Source organism: Chiloscyllium plagiosum, unplaced genomic scaffold, assembly GCF_037043375.1.
Source record: "Chiloscyllium plagiosum isolate Xiang-an unplaced genomic scaffold, Cpla_swu_hap1 HiC_scaffold_13, whole genome shotgun sequence".
Lineage (NCBI taxonomy): Eukaryota > Metazoa > Chordata > Chondrichthyes > Orectolobiformes > Hemiscylliidae > Chiloscyllium > Chiloscyllium plagiosum.
The window spans coordinates 6,789,641-6,809,672 of NW_028270151.1; the positions used below are offsets into that span (position 1 = coordinate 6,789,641).

Below are 20,032 nucleotides of genomic sequence, written 5' to 3' on the forward strand. Positions count from 1 at the left end.
TCCACCAGCTACAAGGTGCAAGTCAGGAGTGTGATGGAGTACTCCCCACTTGCCTGGATGGGGGCAGCTCCAACACCATCCAGGATAAAGCAGCCCACATGATTGGAACCACATCCACTCCCTCCACGACCGACCCTCAGTAGCAGCAGTGTGTACTATCCACAAAATGGACTGAGAAATTAACCAAAGATCCTTTGTCAGTTACTTCCAAACCCACAGCCATTTCCATTTAGAAGGACAAGGGCAGCAGGCACATGGAAACACCACCACCTGCAAGTTCTCCTCCGAGCCACTCACCATCCCACCTTGGAAATAGATCACTGTTCCTTCATTGTCACTGGATCAAAATCCTGGAATTCCCTCCCTAAGCGTATTGTGGGTCAACCCATAGCAGGTGGATTGCAATGGTTCAAGAAAGCAGCTGACCCCCACCCTATCAAGGGGCAACTAGGGAGAGGCAATAAATGCTGGGCCCAGCCAGCGACAGTAACATCCCACCTCTGAATAAATAAAAAAAACTTAGAGATTCTACCACTACTTACAAAAACGTACATGTATATCATGGAGGCTCTCTGGTTGTTTAGTTGCTGCTCACAGAACACAGCAGCTCAGTGACATGGACACAGCTGATAGGCTGAATGGCCTTTCCTTGTCCCATTCTTATACAGGCTGCTGTGTGAAATGTGCAGGACATGCAACGTGATCTGAGAAGTTGTAGTACCCATTTGTGCCACTGGAGAGCTGTACGTTCATTCATAACCTTACCCAGGCCCCACAATCTCTTAAAACATTGAAGGCTGAAGGAGGGTCAGTGAACTCTAAACATTAACTCTATTTCTCTCTCTCTTCCCCCCCACAGGGGCTGCCAGACCTGTTTGAGCTCTCCAGCAGTTTGCTTTTGTTTCAGATATTTAGCATCTACAGTTCTTTATTTTATTTAAGGCTGTCACACGAGGGCGTTGTTTTAGTTCAGGAGGCTGGACAGCTAGTTTATGATGTAAAATAATGCTAAAACCATGGGTTCAATTCCCCACTCCAGCCGAGGTTATTATGAAGGACTCTCCTCAACCTATCCCCTTGCCCGAGGTGTGGTGACTGCCAAGTTAAAGTACAAATCATTGTCTCAAATAAGCAGGAGCTCAATGGTCATCTGGTGACTTTAGTGACAGTAACAATGCTACAGGCTTTAAACTCCGGAAAACAACCTTTTTTGTCACTAATACCAGAGGAGGAAATTGAAACTGTAGCACTGAAAACGTACACTACATCACTAAATGTTTGGGATTAATGTTAGAGTAACAAAGGGGTTAAACTAATACAATACAATATAATACAATACAATACTAGATTAAACCATACAAACTGGCCCTGCACTGTGATCAGGTGGATTATAAGCGGATACAAGAGCAATGGAAGGAAATAAAGGGTCTGAGATCGTATGGGTAGGTCAAGTCTGACCTGCCTGCAAGAAATGAAAATTACAAAAACAGATTGAGTGGAAAGGAGATTTTCCAGACAAATGGTGAGCTAAATTACATGGAAATGTGTATGGCTTTTAAACATCTGCATAATTTCCAATATCACCAAAAGGTAACACCACATCTGAAACAAAAAAACAAAAATTGCTGGAGAAACTCAGGTTGAACAGTACCTGTGGAGAGTGAAATACAATTAGAGTTCAATGACCCTTCTTCAGAACTCATGTGTCTGAAATAGTCATTGTGTATAAAAAGGTGCCTTAGGATTCGAGATTCCAAAAGATACTACCGAGATTCAGGCAGCAGGTGGCTCAGTGGTTAGCACTGCTACCTCTCAGTGCCAGCAACTCAAGTTTGAATCCAGCCTCAGGTGACTGTGTGGAGTTTGCACATTCTCCTCGTGTCTGCGTGGATTGGCCATGCTAAATTGCCCACAGTGACCAGGGATGTGCAGGCTAGGTGGATTAGCTATGGGAAATGCAGGGTTACAGGAATAGGTTGGTGGTGGGGTCTGGGTGGGATACTCTGAGGGATGGCAAGGACTCGATAGGCCAAATAGCCTGCATTCTGGATTAGTGGTGCTGGAAGAGCACAAATAGTCTGCATCCACACCGGAGAGATTCTATTAAAAAAATGAAAGTTCTTTCACTTAAGACCTAACCATGATGCTTTGGCTTGGCCTACCACTTGCCTGTTTTTTCCCCATACAATTATATTATGGTGGACTGTGCATTGTTGCCTGGGATATGCAAGGTTTTTTTTTAAAAAAAGAACACAATACCCACGAAGCAAAAATATTTTCAACACCCTTTGACAGTCGCAGTGTAACAGCCGGGAGGGTGCCCTCTCAGCAGCCACCAACGCCAGGCATTGTGTGTTCGTACCTGCTTGATATTTTGGAGAACCCAGGCTAGACGAATGGATACATGCTGGGTAGAGAAATGGATCACACTCGCAGCTAGGAAGCGCTTCTTCCTGGTCAGAAAATGGAGTAATCCACTGGATTTATGAACCACCTACAATGAAAGCAAGGAAGGAAAACCACAAATTACTTTCCAAAGATGTACAATTCATATACCCAGTCAGATGTCTTTAAGTAATTCCACTTTTGATTGATGTTTAATATAATGGTATCCCAGAGCAGTAGGATTGTGCTAGTTCTGCGCTTTGAGCAGAGTGTGTTACAGAACACAGAACAATACAGCGCAGAACAGGACCATAGCCCTCGATGTTGCGCCAACCTGTGAACTACTCTCAGCTTGTCCCCCTACACTAACCCAAAGTCATCCATTGCTTATCCAAGGATTGTTTAAATCCCCCTAATGTGGCTGAATTAACTACACTGGCAGGTCATAGAGTCAGAGATGTACAGCATGGAAACAGACCCTTTGGTCCAACCCGTCCATGCCAACCAGATATCCCAACCCAATCTAGTCCCACCTGCCAGCACCTGGCCCATATCCCTCCAAATCCTACCTATTCATATATCCTTCCAAATACCTCTTAAATGTTGCAATTGTACCAGCTTCCACCACTTCCTCTGGCAGCTCATTCCATACACGCACCACCTCTGTGTGATCTCTTTCATATCTTTCCCCTCTCACCCTAAAACTATGCCCTCTAGTTCTGGACTCCTCGACCCCAGGGAAAAGACTTTGTCTATTTATCCTATCTATACTCCTCAATTTTGTAAACCTCTCTAAGGTCACCCCTCAGCTGCCGACGCTGCAGGGAAAACAGCCCCAGCCGGTCAGCCTCTCCCTGTAGCTCAGATCCTCCAACCCTGGCAACATCCTTGTAAATCTTTTCTGAACCCTTTCAAGTTTCACAACATCTTTCCGATAGGAAGGAGACCAGAACCGTATGCAATATTCCAACAGTGGCCCAACCAATGCCCTGTACAGCCACAACATGACCTCCCAACTCCTGTACTCAATACTCTGACCAATAAAGGAAAGCATGCCAAACGCCTTCTTCACTATCCTATCTACCTGTGACTCCACTTTCAAGGAACTATGAACCTGCACTCCAAGGTCTCTTTGTTCAGCAACACTCCCAAGGACCTTACCATGAAGTGTATAAGCCCTGTTAAGATTTGCTTTCCCAAAATACAGCACCTCGCATTTATCGGAATTAAACTCCATCTGCCACTTCTCAGCCCATTGGCCCATCTGGTCAAGATCCTGCTGTAATATTACCACTCTGAGGAAAGAACCAGCTCTGACATTTGTCTTAAATCTATCACCCCTCAACTTGCAGTTACGCCCCCTTGTACAAGCTGATGTCATCATCCGAAGAAAAAGACTTTCACTGTTTACCCTATATAATCCTCTGATCATCTCGTATGTCTCGATCAAATCCCCGTCTTAGCCTTCTTCTTTCCAACAAGAACAGATCCAAGTCTCTCGGCCTTTCCTCATAAGACCTTCCCTTCAGACCAGGCAACATCCTGATAAATCTCCTCTGCACCTTTTAAGGCTTCCACATCCTTCCTGAAATATGGGGACCAGAACTGTACACAATATTCCAAGTGTGGGTGCACTAACGTTTTGTATAGTTGCAGCATAATATTGCGGCTCCGGAACTCAATCCCTCTACAAATGAAACTGAACACACCGTATGCCTTCTTAACAGCATTATCAACCTGGATGGCAACTTTCAGGGATCTATGTACACGGACTCCAAGATCCCTCTGCATATACACACTACCAAGAATCTTTCCATTGATCCAGTACTCTGCCTTCCTGTTATTCTTCCCAAAGTGCATCACCTCACATTTAGCTGCATTGAACTCCATTTGCCACCTCTCAGCCTAATTCTGCAGTTTATCCAAGTTCCTCTGCAATCTGTAACATTCTTCCACAATGTCCACTATTCCACTGACTTTAGTGTCATCTGCAAATTTACTAATCCATCCACCTATGCCTGCGTCTAAGTCATTTATAAAAATGATAAACAGTAGTGGTCCCAAAACAGATCCTTGTGCCACACCACTAGTAACCGGGCTCCAGGCTGAATATTTTCCATCAACCACCACTCCCTGCTTTCTTTCAGAAAGCCAGTTTCTAATCCAAACTGCTAAATTACCCTCAATCCCATGCCTCTGCATTTTCTCCAACAGCCTACCATGTGGAACCTTATCAAAGGCTTTACTGAAGTCCATGTATACCACGTCAACAGCCCTACCTTCATCTACATACTTGGTCATCTTCTCAAAAGACTCAATGAAGTTTGTGAGACACGACCTACCCTTGACGAAACCATGTTGACTATCTGAAGTCAAACCGTTGCTTGCTAGATGATTATAAATCTCATCTCTTACAATCCTTACCAAAATCTTTCCTACAACAGAAGTAAGGCTCACTGGTCTATAATTACCTGGGTCATCTCTATGGCCCTTCTTGAACAAGGACACAACATTTACAATCCTCCAGTCCTCTGGTACCAAACCTGTAGACAATGATGACTCAAATATCAAAGCCAAAGGCTCTATCTCCTCCCTAGCTTCCCACAGAATCCTCTGATAAATACCATCCAGCCCAGGGGACATGTCTACTTTCACTCCTCCTAGAATCGATAACACCTGTTTGTAACTAGCTTCGATCCTTTCTAGTCTAATATCTAATACCTCATTCTTCCCCTCTACAATATTCACCTTTTCCTGAGTGAAAACCGATGAGAAATATTCTTTTAGCACCTCTCCGATCTCCACAAGGTCCACCTTCAACTTCCCACTTCTGTTTTTGACTGGCCCTATTCATACCCTAATCACCCTTGTATTCCTCACATTCCTATAGAAAGTTTTAGTGTTCTCCTTTATTCTATTTGCTAAAGACTGCTCATGTCCTTTCTTTGCTCTTAACTCTCTCTTTAAATCCTTCCGAGCTGATCTGTAACTCTCCATCGCCTCATCTGAACCATCTTGCCTCATCAATACATGAGCCTCCTTCTTCTTAACAAGAGATGCAATTTCTGTAGTAAACCACAGTTCCCTTACCTTATCACTCCCTGCCTGACAGGGACATCCCTATCAAGGACACGCAATATCTGTTCCTTAAACCAGCTCCACATTTCCATTGTCTGCATCCCCTGCATTTTGCTACCCCATTCTATGCATCCTAATTTTGCCTAACGCATTATAATTGCCTTTGCCCCATCGGTAACTCTTGACCTGTGGCATGTTCCTATCCCTTTCCATCGCTAAACTAAACGTAACTGAATTTCGGTCACTCTCTCCAAAGCGCTCACCTACAACTAAATCAAACACCTGGCCTGGTTCAGTACCAAGCACCAGATCCAGTGTGGCCTCCCCTCTTGTCGGCCCTTTGACATACTGTGTCAGGAAACCGTCCTGTACACATTCGACAAAAACTGATCCATCCGACGTTTGGTTTTCTCTTAGTCTCCTGCACCCCCAGCCCCCACCATCCCATAGATGTTAAAGCTTCAATATGTAGCACCAACAAATCTTATGTTTGGTTTTCAGTAATTTGTGCATGTTGGAACCAGCCACATAGGTAAGGGAAAGGAAGAGGCTCTGCAGAGAGAGTACAAGAAATTAGACAGAAGGTTACAAAGTAGGGTAGTAATATCTGGATTACTCAGTGCCACCTGCTGGAGAGTGTAGGATAAAGCAGATGAATATGTGATGGAGGGACTGGAGCAGGGGCAAGGATTCATATTTTTGGACCATTGGGATCTCTTCAAGGGGTAGAAATGACCTGGATAAGAGGGATGGTTTCCACCTGAACTGGAAGGGGACCAATATTTTTGCAGGGAGATTTGCTGGTGCTACTCATGAGGCTTTAAAGTTAATGGGGGGGGGGGGGGGCTGGGTGCAGGAGATTAAAGAGAAATGGCTGAGGCTGGTAAAGGGAGCAAGTCAAATAGTCAAGACAGATATGAGCTCAGCAAAGGACAAGGTAAGGGGAAAGCGGGTCTGCAGATGCTGAAGATCAGAGTTGAGAACGTGGTGCTGGAAAAACACAGGTCAGGCAGCATCGAAGGAGCAGGAGAATTGACATTTTGAGCATAAGCCCTTCGTCAGGAAAAAAGTAAGATTGATAAATTAAACTGCATTTACTTCAATGCAAAAGGTCTGATAGGTAAACTTAAGGCATGGTTGGGAAAAATGGGACTGGGAGAACACCGCTCTCACAGAAACGTGGCTCAGGGAGGGCCAGGAGTGGCAGCTGAACTGTTCCAAGATGTAGATGCTATAGGAAGGATAGAAAGGGAGGCGAGAGAGGAGGGGGAGTGACATTTTTGGTGAGCGAAAACATTATGTAGGTAGTTAGGCAGGTTATTCCTGGGAGATCATCCAGTGAAGCTATATGGTGGAATTGAGAAATAAGAAAGGGATGCTGTTGCAATTGTACTATATGCCCCCCCCCCCTGCAATAGTCAGTGGGAAATTTAGAAATCAATCTCCGGTATCTGTAAGAAAAATAAGGTTGTAATGGTAGGGGATTGTATCTTCCAGAACACAGACTGGGAATGTCAGTGTTAAGGGCTCGGATAGGGAGGAATTTGTTAAGCATGTACAAAAATGCTTTCTTATTCAGTATGTGAATGTACCTACTAGAGAAGGAGCAACATCTGACCTTTTGTTGGGAAGGAAGGCAGGGCAGGTGACTGAAGTGTCAGTGCTGGAGCACATTAGGGTCAGTGATCGTACTATTTTATGGAAATTATGGAAATTGGTACAACTGATCCAAAATTTAACTCCAAGTAAGGCCAATTTTGACGGTATTAGACAGGAACTTTCAAAAGTTGATTGGCGGAAGCTATTCACAGATAAAGGGATGATTGAAAAGTGGGAGACCTTTAAGAATGAGATAACAAGAGTTCAGAGACAGTATGTTCCTGTTAGTGTGAAGAACAAGGCTGATAGGTGTAGAGAATGTTGGATGACTCAAGAAATTGAGGGTCTTGTCAAGAAAGAGGGAGACATTTATCGGATTTAGTCAGCTGGGGTTGAGTGAATTCCAGAGAGGAGTACAAGGGCAGTAGGATTGTATTTTAAGAGGGAAATCAGGAGGGCAAAAAAGGGGACATGAGATAGCTTTGGCAAATAGAATTAAGGAGAATTCAAAGAGATTCTACAAATACATTAAAGAGCAAATGAGTAACTAGGGAGAAAACAGAGTTCCTTAAAGATCAACAAGGCAGATTGTGTGTGGAACCAAAGGAGAGGGGTGAGATACTAAACAAATGCTTCACATGAGTATTTACTATAGACAAGGACATGGAAATAAACAGTGATATCTTGAAAAGTATCCAAAATGCAGAAGAGATTGGGCTGGAGATCTTAAAACGTAGAAAGCTAGATAAATGCTGGGACCAGAGCAGGTGCTTCCCAGCTAAGGACTTTTTCCTAGGATGGGGGATATCCAAAATTAGAGGGTGTAGGTTTACAGTGAGAGGGGAAAGGTTAATAAAGCATTTGGTGGGGGGGGGGGCACTTTTTCCACAAAGAGGGTGGTACGTGTATGGAATGAGCTGCCAGAGGAAGTGGTGGAGGTGGGTACAATTATGACATTAAAAGGCATCTGGATGGGTAGATGAATAGGAAGGGTTCAGAGGAATATGGGTCAAATGCTGGCAAATGGGACAAGGTCAGGTTGGATTTCTGGTTGGCATGGACGAGTTGGACCGAATAATACGTTTCCATGTTGCATAATTCTATGGCTCTATAGACAGAGCTACAGTTTGAGGCTGACCAAAGCACTTGACTGAAGAATTGTCAAGGTTCAGATTTCTGAACTGGCACTTGCTCATTCCCTTGCTCTCCTGTTCCCGTCAAACATTAGAAATTTGCACAAAATTCCCACTCCAGGTGGGAGCCACATTGCAAAGATGCATCAGAGAGAATGCAGAAGCAATTTACGAGAACAATGCCAGAAATGAGAAACTTCAGCTGAAGTTGGGATTACTCTCCCTGGAGAGAAGATGGCTGACAGGAGATCTGATTGAGGTTTTCAAAAATCAACAACATGTTGGACAAAGTAGATCAGGAGCTGTTCCCCCATGTAAAAGAAACAAAAACAAGTGGGTGTAGATTTAATATACATGCAAATGATGCAACGGCGAGATGGTAGGATTGGATGATTATTTGGATAGGAATGGTGTGCAGGGATATGGGGAAATGCAGGAGATTGGTGCTGGGTCATAGAACCATCACAGGCATAATGGACCAAATGGCTTCTTTCTGCACCGTAAACAAAGCAGCATACAGTACAGGAGAGGCCCTTCAGCCCATCGAGTCTCCAACATCTATACAAATACTCTAAATCTACACTAGCCCCACGAGGTCCATAGCCTTGTGGTGACCCTTCAAGTGCTCATTCAAGGACTTTTTAAAAAGGTTGAGGATTCCAGCCTCAACTCCCCTCCCAGGCATTCCAGATCCCTCCAAATCCTCTCGGTGAAACAATATTTCCTCAAATCCACTCTAAACCTCCTGCCTTTCGTCTTAAAATTATGCACCTGGTTATTGTCCCTTCAATAAAAGGGGAACAGCTGCTTTCTATCCACACTGTCCATGGCCCTCAATCGTATCCTCCTCCATCAGGTCCTCTCTCAGCCTTCCCTATTCCAAAGAAAACAACCTGAGCTTATCCAGCCTCTCCATCTCTGAAATGCTCCATACCAGACAACATCCTGGTGAATCTCCTACACACCCCCTACGGTGCAATCACATCCTTCCTATAGAGTAGTGACCAGAACAGCAAACAGTACTCCAGCTGAGGACCAACACAGCTCCAACACAACCTCCCTGCTCTTATTCTTAAAATCTCGACTGACAAAGGCAAGTGCTCATGCGCCATTTTAATTACCACGTTAACATCTTCTCTGAATCAGAGCAGGTCATCAAAAAGGTGGTGACTATTATAAAATGTGCATGACATTGAACAAATCATCAGATAACCTTCTGAACAAAACTGTTACTGTAAACAATTAATAAAACAACCATGATTTGAAGATGCCAGTGTTGGACTGGGGTGTACAAAGTTAAAAATCACAACACCACGTTATAGTCAAATAGGTTTATTTGGAAGCACGAGCTTTCACAGCGCTGCCCCTTCAACCACCTGATGAAGGAGCAGCGCTCCGAAAGCTAGTGTTGCGGTGTTTTGAGATTTTTTAAACTTAATAAAATGAGCATAATCTTGAGGCTGAGAAAGGAAGGGTTTTGGAAGAATTTCCATTTGGAATTAGGACAAGGAGAAAATAAATCACAGAAAATCTTAAAAATCCCACCCCAAGAAAGTCTTCCAAAACATATTTTGATCTACATTCCAGACAGTGATCCTAACTTCTACAAAATTAAACCTCTGAAGTAAAACCATAATTGAACACACCTTAAAACTTACACTATACTTGGATATCAAATGTACCACAAAACAATGAGCAGGTTTCTCATTACCAAATGAAAACAGCAGTGTGATAGCTTGCAGTATCTCAATGGTTCTAATCTCGAAGGAGGGAAAATGAACTGCTTTCTTGTTCAACTAAGGGCAATCTTTGGTAATTGTAATCTCTGGGATCTTGTTTCTGCTACAATGAGAAGAGAGAGCCAGAGTGCAAAAGTGAAATCTGGAGTGAGTTCTGTAAATGAGGGGTGGTCGTGTGACATTCCTTTTACAAATGAAATTCTTGTATAAAAAGTGAGTGAGGTCTTTATACACTTAACGGTGCAGCTGAGGATTACAGCAAGGGTTGGAAACTTGAACATGGAATATAAATAAATGAAAGCCAATATTCGTTTTAAATGCTGAGCGTATTATTAAAACAGAGGAGTATCCAAATATAATTTCGTTCCATTTAATCAACTAGCTGCTTCTAATAATATCCTTGCCATTCAAGACCCAAGTGGGAGAATAAAACTGCAAAAGTGCCCCATTGCTTTGAAAGATGCAGAAATGGCACTCCTTAGCATGTGCACCCAGAAACGGCAAACTGGATTTGAAAGAGATAAAATAAAGAACTGTGCATGCTGAATAATACATAAAATTTCTGAATGCGTTGGGCTAATTTATCAAAGATTTTTGAGTAATGAGTAAGAACAAAGAAAATTTAAAGCCCAGGAACAGGCCCTTCGGCCCTCCAAGCCTGAGCTGATCCAAATCTACTGTCTAAACCTGTCGCCCAATTCCTCAGCATCTGTATCCCTCTGCTCCCCACCTACTCGTGCATCTGTCCAGATGCACCTTAAATGAATCTACTGTGCCTGCCTCTACTAGCTCTGGTGGCAACGTGTTCCAGACACCCACCACTCTGTGTGAAGTACTTGCCGTGTGTATCTCCCTTAAACTTTTCACTTCTCACCTTGAAAGCATAACCTCTCATTATTGAATCCTTCATCCTGTGAAAAAGCTGGTCTCTATCCACCTTGTCTATCCCCTTCATGATTTTGTAAACCTCAATCAGGTTCCCCCCCCCCAACCTTTTTTCTAACGAAAGCAATCCAAACCTACTCAACCTCTCTTCATAGCTACCACCTTCCATACCAGGCAACATCCTCGTAAACCTTCTCTGCACCCTCTCCAATGCTTCCACATCCTTTTGGTAATGTGGGGACCAGAACTGTGCACAGTATTCTAAATTTGGCCTAACCAATGTCTTGTACAATTTTAACATGAGCTGCCAGCTCATACTCAATACCCCGTCTGATAAAGCAAGCATACCATAAGCCTTCTTGATCACTCTATCCACCTGTGCAGCAACCTGTGGACCTGCATTCCCAGATCTCTCTGCTCAATTTTTCCCAAAACTCTTCCGTTCATTGTATAATTCACTCTAGAATTAGACTTGCCTAAATGCATCAACTCACATTTGTCTGTATTGAACTCCATCTGCCTGTATTGAACTCCATCTGCCACTTCTCTGCCCAACTCTCCAGTCTATCTATATTCTCCTGTATTCTTTGACGGTCCGATATGTTTTCTGCTACTCCACCAATCTTCGTGTCATCTGCAAACTTGCTGATCATACCAACAGTGCCCTCTTCCAGATCATTTATGTATATCACAAACAACAGTGGCCCCAGCACTGACCCCTGCGGAACACCACTGGTCACCTTTCTCCATTTCGAGAAACTCCCTTCAACTACTACTGTCTCCTGTTGCTCAACCAGTTCTTGACCCACCGAGCTAGAACACCCTGCACACCATGTGACTGGAATACAATTTGTTTTTAGTTGTAGTTAATCGGAAATAACTACATTTTACTTTCCAAATATTTCTTGTACTTTAGCTTTAGTATCTCCCTTTACTTTTAGATTCACCACATTAATTGAAATTGCCCAAAGTTCGTCGTAATAGCAGAGCTGGCATGAGAAAGCACCAGAATAGAGATCAATTATTTTTCAAGTAAAAAAGTGATCATGCCTCCAGCTGACAGAGTATGAAGTCAGGAATCTAATTGTATGGGCAGTAAATGGAAGTGAAGTTATATCCTATCACCCAAATTGTATTGCTAAGATTGATCACCTCATCAGATTGGTAACTGTCTACAGCCCCATTCATAGATCAATTATTGGATATTGGAACCAAAAAGTGACAAATAAAGGCAATAATTCTTCTGGCTTGCTTTTGGATAATAGAATAGCACAAGAAAAGGTCCTTCAGCCCACCAAAAATAGTGAGAGCTGATTTGTCCTGTTCCTGGATGATAATACAGCTTGCCAAGACTTTGAGTATTTCTCACACCAACAATAACCACTTGGCCTGTGAAGAACTGCTGCAACACAGACACTCCCTTCTGGAGAAAGATAAAGCGATGATAACTGGGGAAAAAAGGACAACCAGAAACAACAGTATTTGTGATTTCTACTGTGACAATGCTGTGGCTTTAAGAGGTGTATTTTGTCCTTTTTTTTGGAATGAAGGTCGAGATGCTGACCAATTAAACAGCCAGTAAGGCTTTGGGTCGTTTCTTTGAGGTTGGAACAATAGAAGCAGCCTGAATGGGTGGGATCAAGCTCCCACAGAACCTGGATTGTTTGTTTTAATTTTTCAGTAGCAGTTGCTGGGCTTGAAATCTTCTGTCCATCGCTCCCTGCGACTGTTTTCTCGATGTTTTTTTTCCTGCTGGAATTATCTGAGACACAATCCATTTTACTGAATTTGCTTTTGTCTTCAGGATGTTTATCAGATGTTACTGTTTTGGAACAGTGAACTAGCAGTAGTTAACATACATATAATTTGGTTAAGCATTTCGACAGTTATATTAAGCTAATTATTTTATTTTTACACCACGGTTAAATACATGGGTGTCCTGCTTAATATTTAATAGTTTGACCAATAAAATTGCATCTGGAATGCAACACCTTACTGTTACTATTAAAACAAGAAATGGTTAGGAACTAGATTATTTTCTGGAGATATTTTAAAGGGGCGGGGTGGGTTTGGTCTGGTCTATAACACCAGAGATCACTGTTGCAAATTGCTTTTAAAAAAAAAAAACAGGAAAAACTGGCAAACTCAGCAGGTCTGGCAGCATGCAAAAAAAGAGTACAAGAGTAGTAAAGTCTTACTGTAATTGTACAAGGTCCTGGTGAGACCACAACTGGAGCACTGTGAGCACTTTTAGTCACCTTATTTAAGAAAAGATTTTTTTTTTATTGGAGGCAGTTCAAAGAAGGTTCACTTGGAGACGCCTGGTATGAGGGATTATCTTACAAGCAAAGGCTAAACAGGCTGGGACTGTACTGACTGGGGTTTAGAAAAATGAGGGGTGATCTCATTGAAATAAACAGGATTCTTAAGCAGTTTTACAGGGTCAATACTGAGAGGATGATTCTCTTCCTGGGAGAGTTGCAGAATAAAAAGGTTACAATTCAAGACTGAGATGAGGAGTTGAAACTTTATTGCTGGAACAGCACAGCAGGTCAGGCAGCATCCAGGGAACAGGAGATTCGACGTTTCGGGCACAGGCCCTTCTTCAGGAAACGGATTTCCTCCGAGGGTTGGATGTCTTTGGTACTCGTTGCCATAGAGTGCTGAGGGGTACTATACTTTTGCATATTTAAGGTAGAGATAGATTCTTGAATAGCAGGGGAACCAAGGGTTATGGGGAAATGGGAGGTAAATATTCGTGAGGAGGGTTGGTTTAGCCATGATCCTACTGAATGGCCAAACAGCATAGTCCTGTTCCTATTTCTTAGTGACTTAAGGTTTTGACTCCAGTGATCTTTCTTCAGAACTTTACAAGTTGTTCCACATCATTATCTAAATGCAGAGGTTACAAAACATTATTTTGTGTATGAAATACGCAAATCAAAATTGAAACAACAAATGTCATTCATCAATTTGCTGTCCAGTATCTAGTACGCTTTGTCCTCAAAATATAGCACTCAGCTTGTAACTCCCATGAATTATAACATGACTACATTACCCAAAGTAAAAATGACTTGTTCCACGATCTGACAAGGTCAACTGCTCGTAGGTCTTGCCAACAGATAAAGTTATGAAAGGGTCTTCCTGTTGTCCTAAAAGGGATACAGAACATTTGGATAAAGAATGTTACAGTTGCAATGATCTCAGTGAGACTTTCAATTCCCATGATGAAATATTACAGAGAGCTCAACTGCAATGTGTTGCACAGGTATAAAGACATCACATTTTCCACAGATAATTTAAGAGACTTTTGGGTGAACAGTAACATGTTGATGATACAACCATTTCTACATAGAATCCCATTAAAAAATGGAGAGAAGTTAAGTTTGCAACATGTTTCGACTACAATATAATTGCCCCAGTTGTCCGATCCACACTCCCTGTAAGTATAGTTTTAAGGATTGACTGATAGATTACGACAGGACAGTTCAGTAAGAGAACAAGTAGTTTTCTGGATATAGGAGCATATCACATATGTAAGAAAACAAAATAGTGCCAGAATTTCCTTCTGGGCCTCTCAAACAAAATGGAAATGAAAATTCTCTACTTTCAGAGTGTTTAGATGTGCAGAAAACTTTAAAGACAAAGGGTTGATTAAAGGGACATTAAGCAACAGGAAGCTTTTGATTTTAAGACCTAGAGAAGGAGAAATTTCTTCTCTTGGAGGTTTGTCTCTCTTTGGAGCTCCTTGCCACAGAACTGTAGGGACCGGAGCCCTTGTGTATGAGTGACTGAAATAGATTGATCAATAGGGGAGTCCAGGCAAATGGGGAAAGGGTAGGAGGAATATTGGATCAGCCATGATCCTATTGCACAGTACAGTAGGCTTGAGGGGCTGAATGGCCTACATCTGTGCCTATATCTCATGGTATTATAACCCACATCTAGAACTAAACTTGCCAATGATAAACTAGAAAATGTATTCGTACATGCCCAGCACATGACTCCAAAATTCCAAATACCATAAAATGAGCTTTTGATAAAAATAGCAGCAGCTGTGTTTCATATAACAGGAAATTAATTTGAAATATTATTAGTGCTTTCCTCCCACCGAAAGTGTTGCGATACCAAACACACAGAGCGGTTAGCAATTTCCACATATCATCAGCTATTTGTTGGCATAATAAATAAAATGTAACTGTTGCACCTCAATCCCACCAAATAAGCCATCTCAGCAAACCAGGAACCATGATACCAAACATCTCAGGCAGCTGTAAAAGCTGCACTGATGAAATCTGTGAAGCCATCGAGTCAACAGGCCAAAAATAGGAACTGTACGACAATTTCAATCTGTACCTTTAGAACGAACAGCCCCACATCATGTCAGATCTTTCTTTGGGGGGGGGGGGGGGGGGGGGGGGGATTTTTGCAGCAACTTTGCTGAACACTGGAAACCAACACTGGTTCCACACTAGATTGTGAGGGGACATGATTGAGATGTACAGTTTTATGAAGGGCATGGGTAGGAGGAAACTTGCCCCATTGAGGGACGATCATGACTGGAGGACAGAGATTTAAGGAGAAGGGCAGGAGGAAACCCTTTCTCACCCAGAGGTTAGTGGAATCTGGAACACTCTGCCTGTCACTGTGGCAAAGGCCAAAACCCTCATCACATTTAAGTATTCACACAGGCTACGGGCCAAGTGCTGGAAAAATGGGACTGGCAGAGTTAGGTGGGTTTTTTTAAACCAGTGCGGACTCAATGGGCCGAAGGGTCTTTTGCTGTGCAGTAGGCGTGTATGATTAAACTGGGAAAACTCACTCTTTATAGCCGAAATATGATATGTATTGCATTTGACTAAAAATCAGCACACTTAACACCTTTAATTAGTCACATCTACTAGAATATCTCATATCTTAAATGATGATTTGTACAATCTCTCAAAGAAATGTTGAATGTGGCCCAGTGAGGTGAAGTACGGAATAAGGTATCTTTAACTTGGTCTGGCAATTATATTAATGATTCGGACAATTCTCCTTCACATCTTCATCACGTACAGGATACTGGTGTGTAGGAATTATAACCCATTATAATATTTAGGGTGTAGGTTTGCTCGCTGAGCTGTCGGTTTGATATCCAGATGTTTAATTACCTGGCTAGGTAACATCAGTGGCGACCACCAAGTGAAGCGAAGCTGTTGTCGCCTGCTTTCTATTTATATCTTTCTCCTGGATGGGGTTCCTGGGGTTTGTGGTGATGTCATTTCCTGTTCGTTTTCTCTGGGGTTGATAGATGGTATCTAGATCTGTGTGTTTGTTTATGGCGTTGTGGTTGGAATGCCAGGCCTCTAGGAATTCTCTGACAGGTCTTTGCTTAGCCTGTCCCAGGATAGATGTGTTGTCCCAGTCAAAATGGTGGCTTTTTTCATCCGTGTGCAGAACTACGAGGGAGAGGGGGTCGTGTCTTTTTGTGGCTTGCTGGTGTTCGTGTATCCTGGTGGCTAACTTTCTTCCTGTTTGTCCTGCATAGTGTTTGTGGCAGTCCATACATGGAATTTTGTAGATGACGTTGGTTTTGTCCATGGGTTGTACTGGGTCTTTTAAGTTTGTTAGTTTTTGTTTGAGAGTGTTGGTGGGTTTGTGTGCTACTAGGATTCCGAGGGGTCTCAGTAGTCTGGCTGTCATTTGTGAAACTTCTTTGATGTATGGTAAGGTGGTTAGGGTTTCTGGTTGTGTTTGGTCTGCTTGTCATGGTGTGTTCTTGAGGAATCTGCGCACTGTATTATTTGAGTATCTGTTCTTCTTGAATACGTCATATAGGTGGTTCTCCTGTTTTCCGAAGTTTGTCTGTGCTGCAGTGTGTGATGGCTCGTTAGAATAGTGTTCTGATACAGCTTTGTTTGTGTGTGTTGGGATGGTTGCTGGTGTAGTTAAGTATTTGGTCAGTGTTTGTCGGTTTTCTGTATACACAGGTTTGTAGTTCTCCGTTGTCCTTTCTTTCGACTGTGACGTCCAGGAATGTGAGTTTGTTGTCGGTTTCTTCCTCCTTGGTGAACTTTATGCCTGTGAGGGTGTTGTTGATGATGTTAAATGTCTCTTCTATCTTGTTTCGTTTTGTGATGACAAAGGTGTCATCTACGTAGCGGACCCAGATTTTTGGTTTGATGGTTGGTAGGGCTATTTGTTCTAGTCTTTGCATTACTGCTTCTGCTATGAATCCTGATAGCGGAGATCCCATGGGTGTGCCGTTGGTTTGTTTGCAGACTATGTTGTTGAAAGTGAAGTGGATGGTGAGGCACAGGTCCACTAGCTTCATGATGTTTTCGTTGGTAATGTGATTGATGGTAGTTGGTGTGTGAGAGATGGTCTCTTCTAAAAGTGTGTTGAATGTTTCCTTTGCCAGGTCGATGTTGATGGAGGTGAATAGTGCTGTTACGTCGAATGAGATCATTGTTTTGTCTTCCTCTATTTTGGTGTTTTTGATTTTCAGGAATTCCTGGGTGGAGTGCTGTGACTCTTCTACTAGGTATTTCAGTTGTGTGTAGTTCTTTGGCCAGTCTGTGAGTTGGTGTTCTGGGTAGTGAGACTATGGGTCTGAGGGGGGCTCCTGGTTTATGGATTTTTGGTAGTCCGTAGAATTGTAGGGTGTTGGTCGGGTTTCATTTTTTGCAATTCCGTCTTGTTTAATTGTCCGGAACTGTGCATAGATCTAGATGCCAGTAATCAAACCCTCAAAACGAACAGGAAATGGCATCACCACAAACCCCAGCCAGGAGAAAGATATAAATAGAAAGCAGGAGACAACAGCTTCGCTTCACTTGGAGGTTGCCACTGATGATGTTACCTAGCCAGGTAATGAAATGTCTGGATATCAAACCTACAGCTCAGTGAGCAAACCTACACCCTAAACCTCAACCTGAGCTACAAACCTTGCAAAAACCAATGGGCACAACACGCTACAACTTGCCCGAAGATGGGAAAGGAATGCCATCCGAGAGAGTTCCACCCGCGAACAACTGTACTTCCTGCATGAAGGTTTAAGAAAACAGGTATTGCCAAAATGTCTCCAATATAAACCGCTGATAAAACACCTCAAGCCAGAAGTTTAACAGAACAAAATGGCCGCAGAATGCTCTGAGAACTAATCAATGACGCCCACCACAGACTCCAAAAATACAACCGGGAAATTGCGCGCCAAAAACCGTTATTCAAAGAAGCAACAAATCAAGAATGGACAGACGCGGTAGAATGAGCCATAAACACCAAACAACGACAAACACAGATAAAGAAAAATCGGGACCTGAAGAAAAAAACTTGACAAACTCACAAAAAAAGATAAAACCGATAACACAGGGGCATGGATAAAGAACTTATCAGACCGGACCCTATCAGACACAGAAAAAAACGGTACTAGTAAAAGGATGAAATTTCAATTACCGAGACGCTGACAAGGAGGATTTCCTAGCGGCATTAGAAACCACATTGAAGGACAACAACCTCACAGAAGAAATACAACAAACGATCAGACAGACAGTTGCACCTACTCTGAGCCGAAAGAGGGAAGGAAACAAACTGTACACACAAGAAAAGAAAGCCCTAGAAAACCTCAAAAAAGATAAAAACATCGTTATATTACCTGCAGACAAGGGTTGGCTCACAGTCATCCTGAACAGAAGGGACTACGTAGAGAAAGCCAATGCACTACTCGCAGACACCAACATCTACCAACAGGTGGCTCTGGACCTGACCCCACAACGAGGAAACAAAATTACACAATTCCAATTAAACAAGACGGAATTCCAGAAAATGAAACCCGACAGGACCAACACCCCACAATTCTATGGACTACCAAAAATCCATAAACCAGGAGCCCCCCTCAGACCCATAGTCTCACTACCCAGAACACCAACTCACAGACTGGCCAAAGAACTACACACACACAACTGAAATACCTAGTAGAAGAGTCACAGCACTCCACCCAGGAATTCCTGAAAATCAAAAACACCAAAATAGAGGAAGACAAAACAATGATCTCATTCGACATAACAGCACTATTCACCTCCATCAACATCGACCTGGCAAAGGAAACATTCAACACACTTTTAGAAGAGACCATCTCACATACACCAACCACCAATCACATTACCAACGAAAACATCATGAAGCTAGTGGACCTGTGCCTCACCACCCACTTCACTTTCAACAACATAGTCTACAAACAAACCAACGGCACACCCATGGGTTCTCTATCAGGATTCATAGCAGAAGCAGTAATGCAAAGACTAGAACAAACAGCCCTACCAACCATCAAACCAAAAATCTGGGTCCGCTACGTAGATGACACCTTTGTCATCACAAAACGAAACAAGATAGAAGAGACATTTAACATCATCAACAACACCCTCACAGGCATAAAGTTCACCAAGGAGGAAGAAACCGACAACAAACTCACATTCCTGGACGTCACAGTCGAAAGAAAGGACAATGGAGAACTACAAACCTGTGTATACAGAAAACCGACAAACACTGACCAAATACTTAACTACACCAGCAACCATCCCAACACACACAAACAAAGCTGTATCAGAACACTATTCTAACGAGCCACCTCACACTGCAGCACAGACAAATTTCGGAGAACAGAGGAGAACCACCTACACGACGTATTCAAGAAGAACAGATACTCAAATAACAGTGCGCAGATTCCTCAAGAACAAACCACGACAAGCAGACCAAACGCAACCAGAAACCCTAACCACCTTACCGTACATCAAAGAAGTTTCAGAAATGACAGCCAGACTACTGAGACCCCTCGGAATCCTAGTAGCACACAAACCCACCAACACTCTCAAACACTAACTAACAAACTTAAAAGACCCAGTACAACCCATGGACAAAACCAACGTCATCTACAAAATTCCATGTATGGACTGCCACAAACACTACGTAGGACAAACAGGAAGAAAGTTAGCCACCAGGATACACGAACACCAGCAAGCCACAAAAAGACACGACCCTCTCTCCCTCGTAGCCCTACACACGGATAAAAAAATCCACCGTTTTGACTGGTACAACACATCTATCCTGGGACAGGCTAAGCAAAGACCTGTCAGAGAATTCCTAGAGGCCTGGCACTCCAACCACAACGCCATAAACAGACACATAGATCTAGATACCATCATCAACCCCTCAAACCGAACAGGAAATGACATC

General features: G+C 42.8%; 1 protein-coding gene across 3 annotated transcripts in view; it reads right to left on the reverse strand.

Annotated features, from left to right (window-relative positions):
• gk5 (glycerol kinase 5) overlaps positions 1–20,032 on the reverse strand; it is an 88,947-nt gene that overhangs the window by 44,342 nt on the left and 24,573 nt on the right. For all 3 annotated transcript variants that reach the window (XM_043702789.2, XM_043702787.2, XM_043702790.2), the window contains 2 exons: positions 13,878–13,971; positions 2,363–2,494 (listed from right to left, as the gene is read on the reverse strand). In XM_043702789.2, the coding sequence (XP_043558724.1) occupies positions 2,363–2,494; positions 13,878–13,971 (226 nt within the window). The remainder of the gene's footprint in view (positions 1–2,362; positions 2,495–13,877; positions 13,972–20,032) is intronic.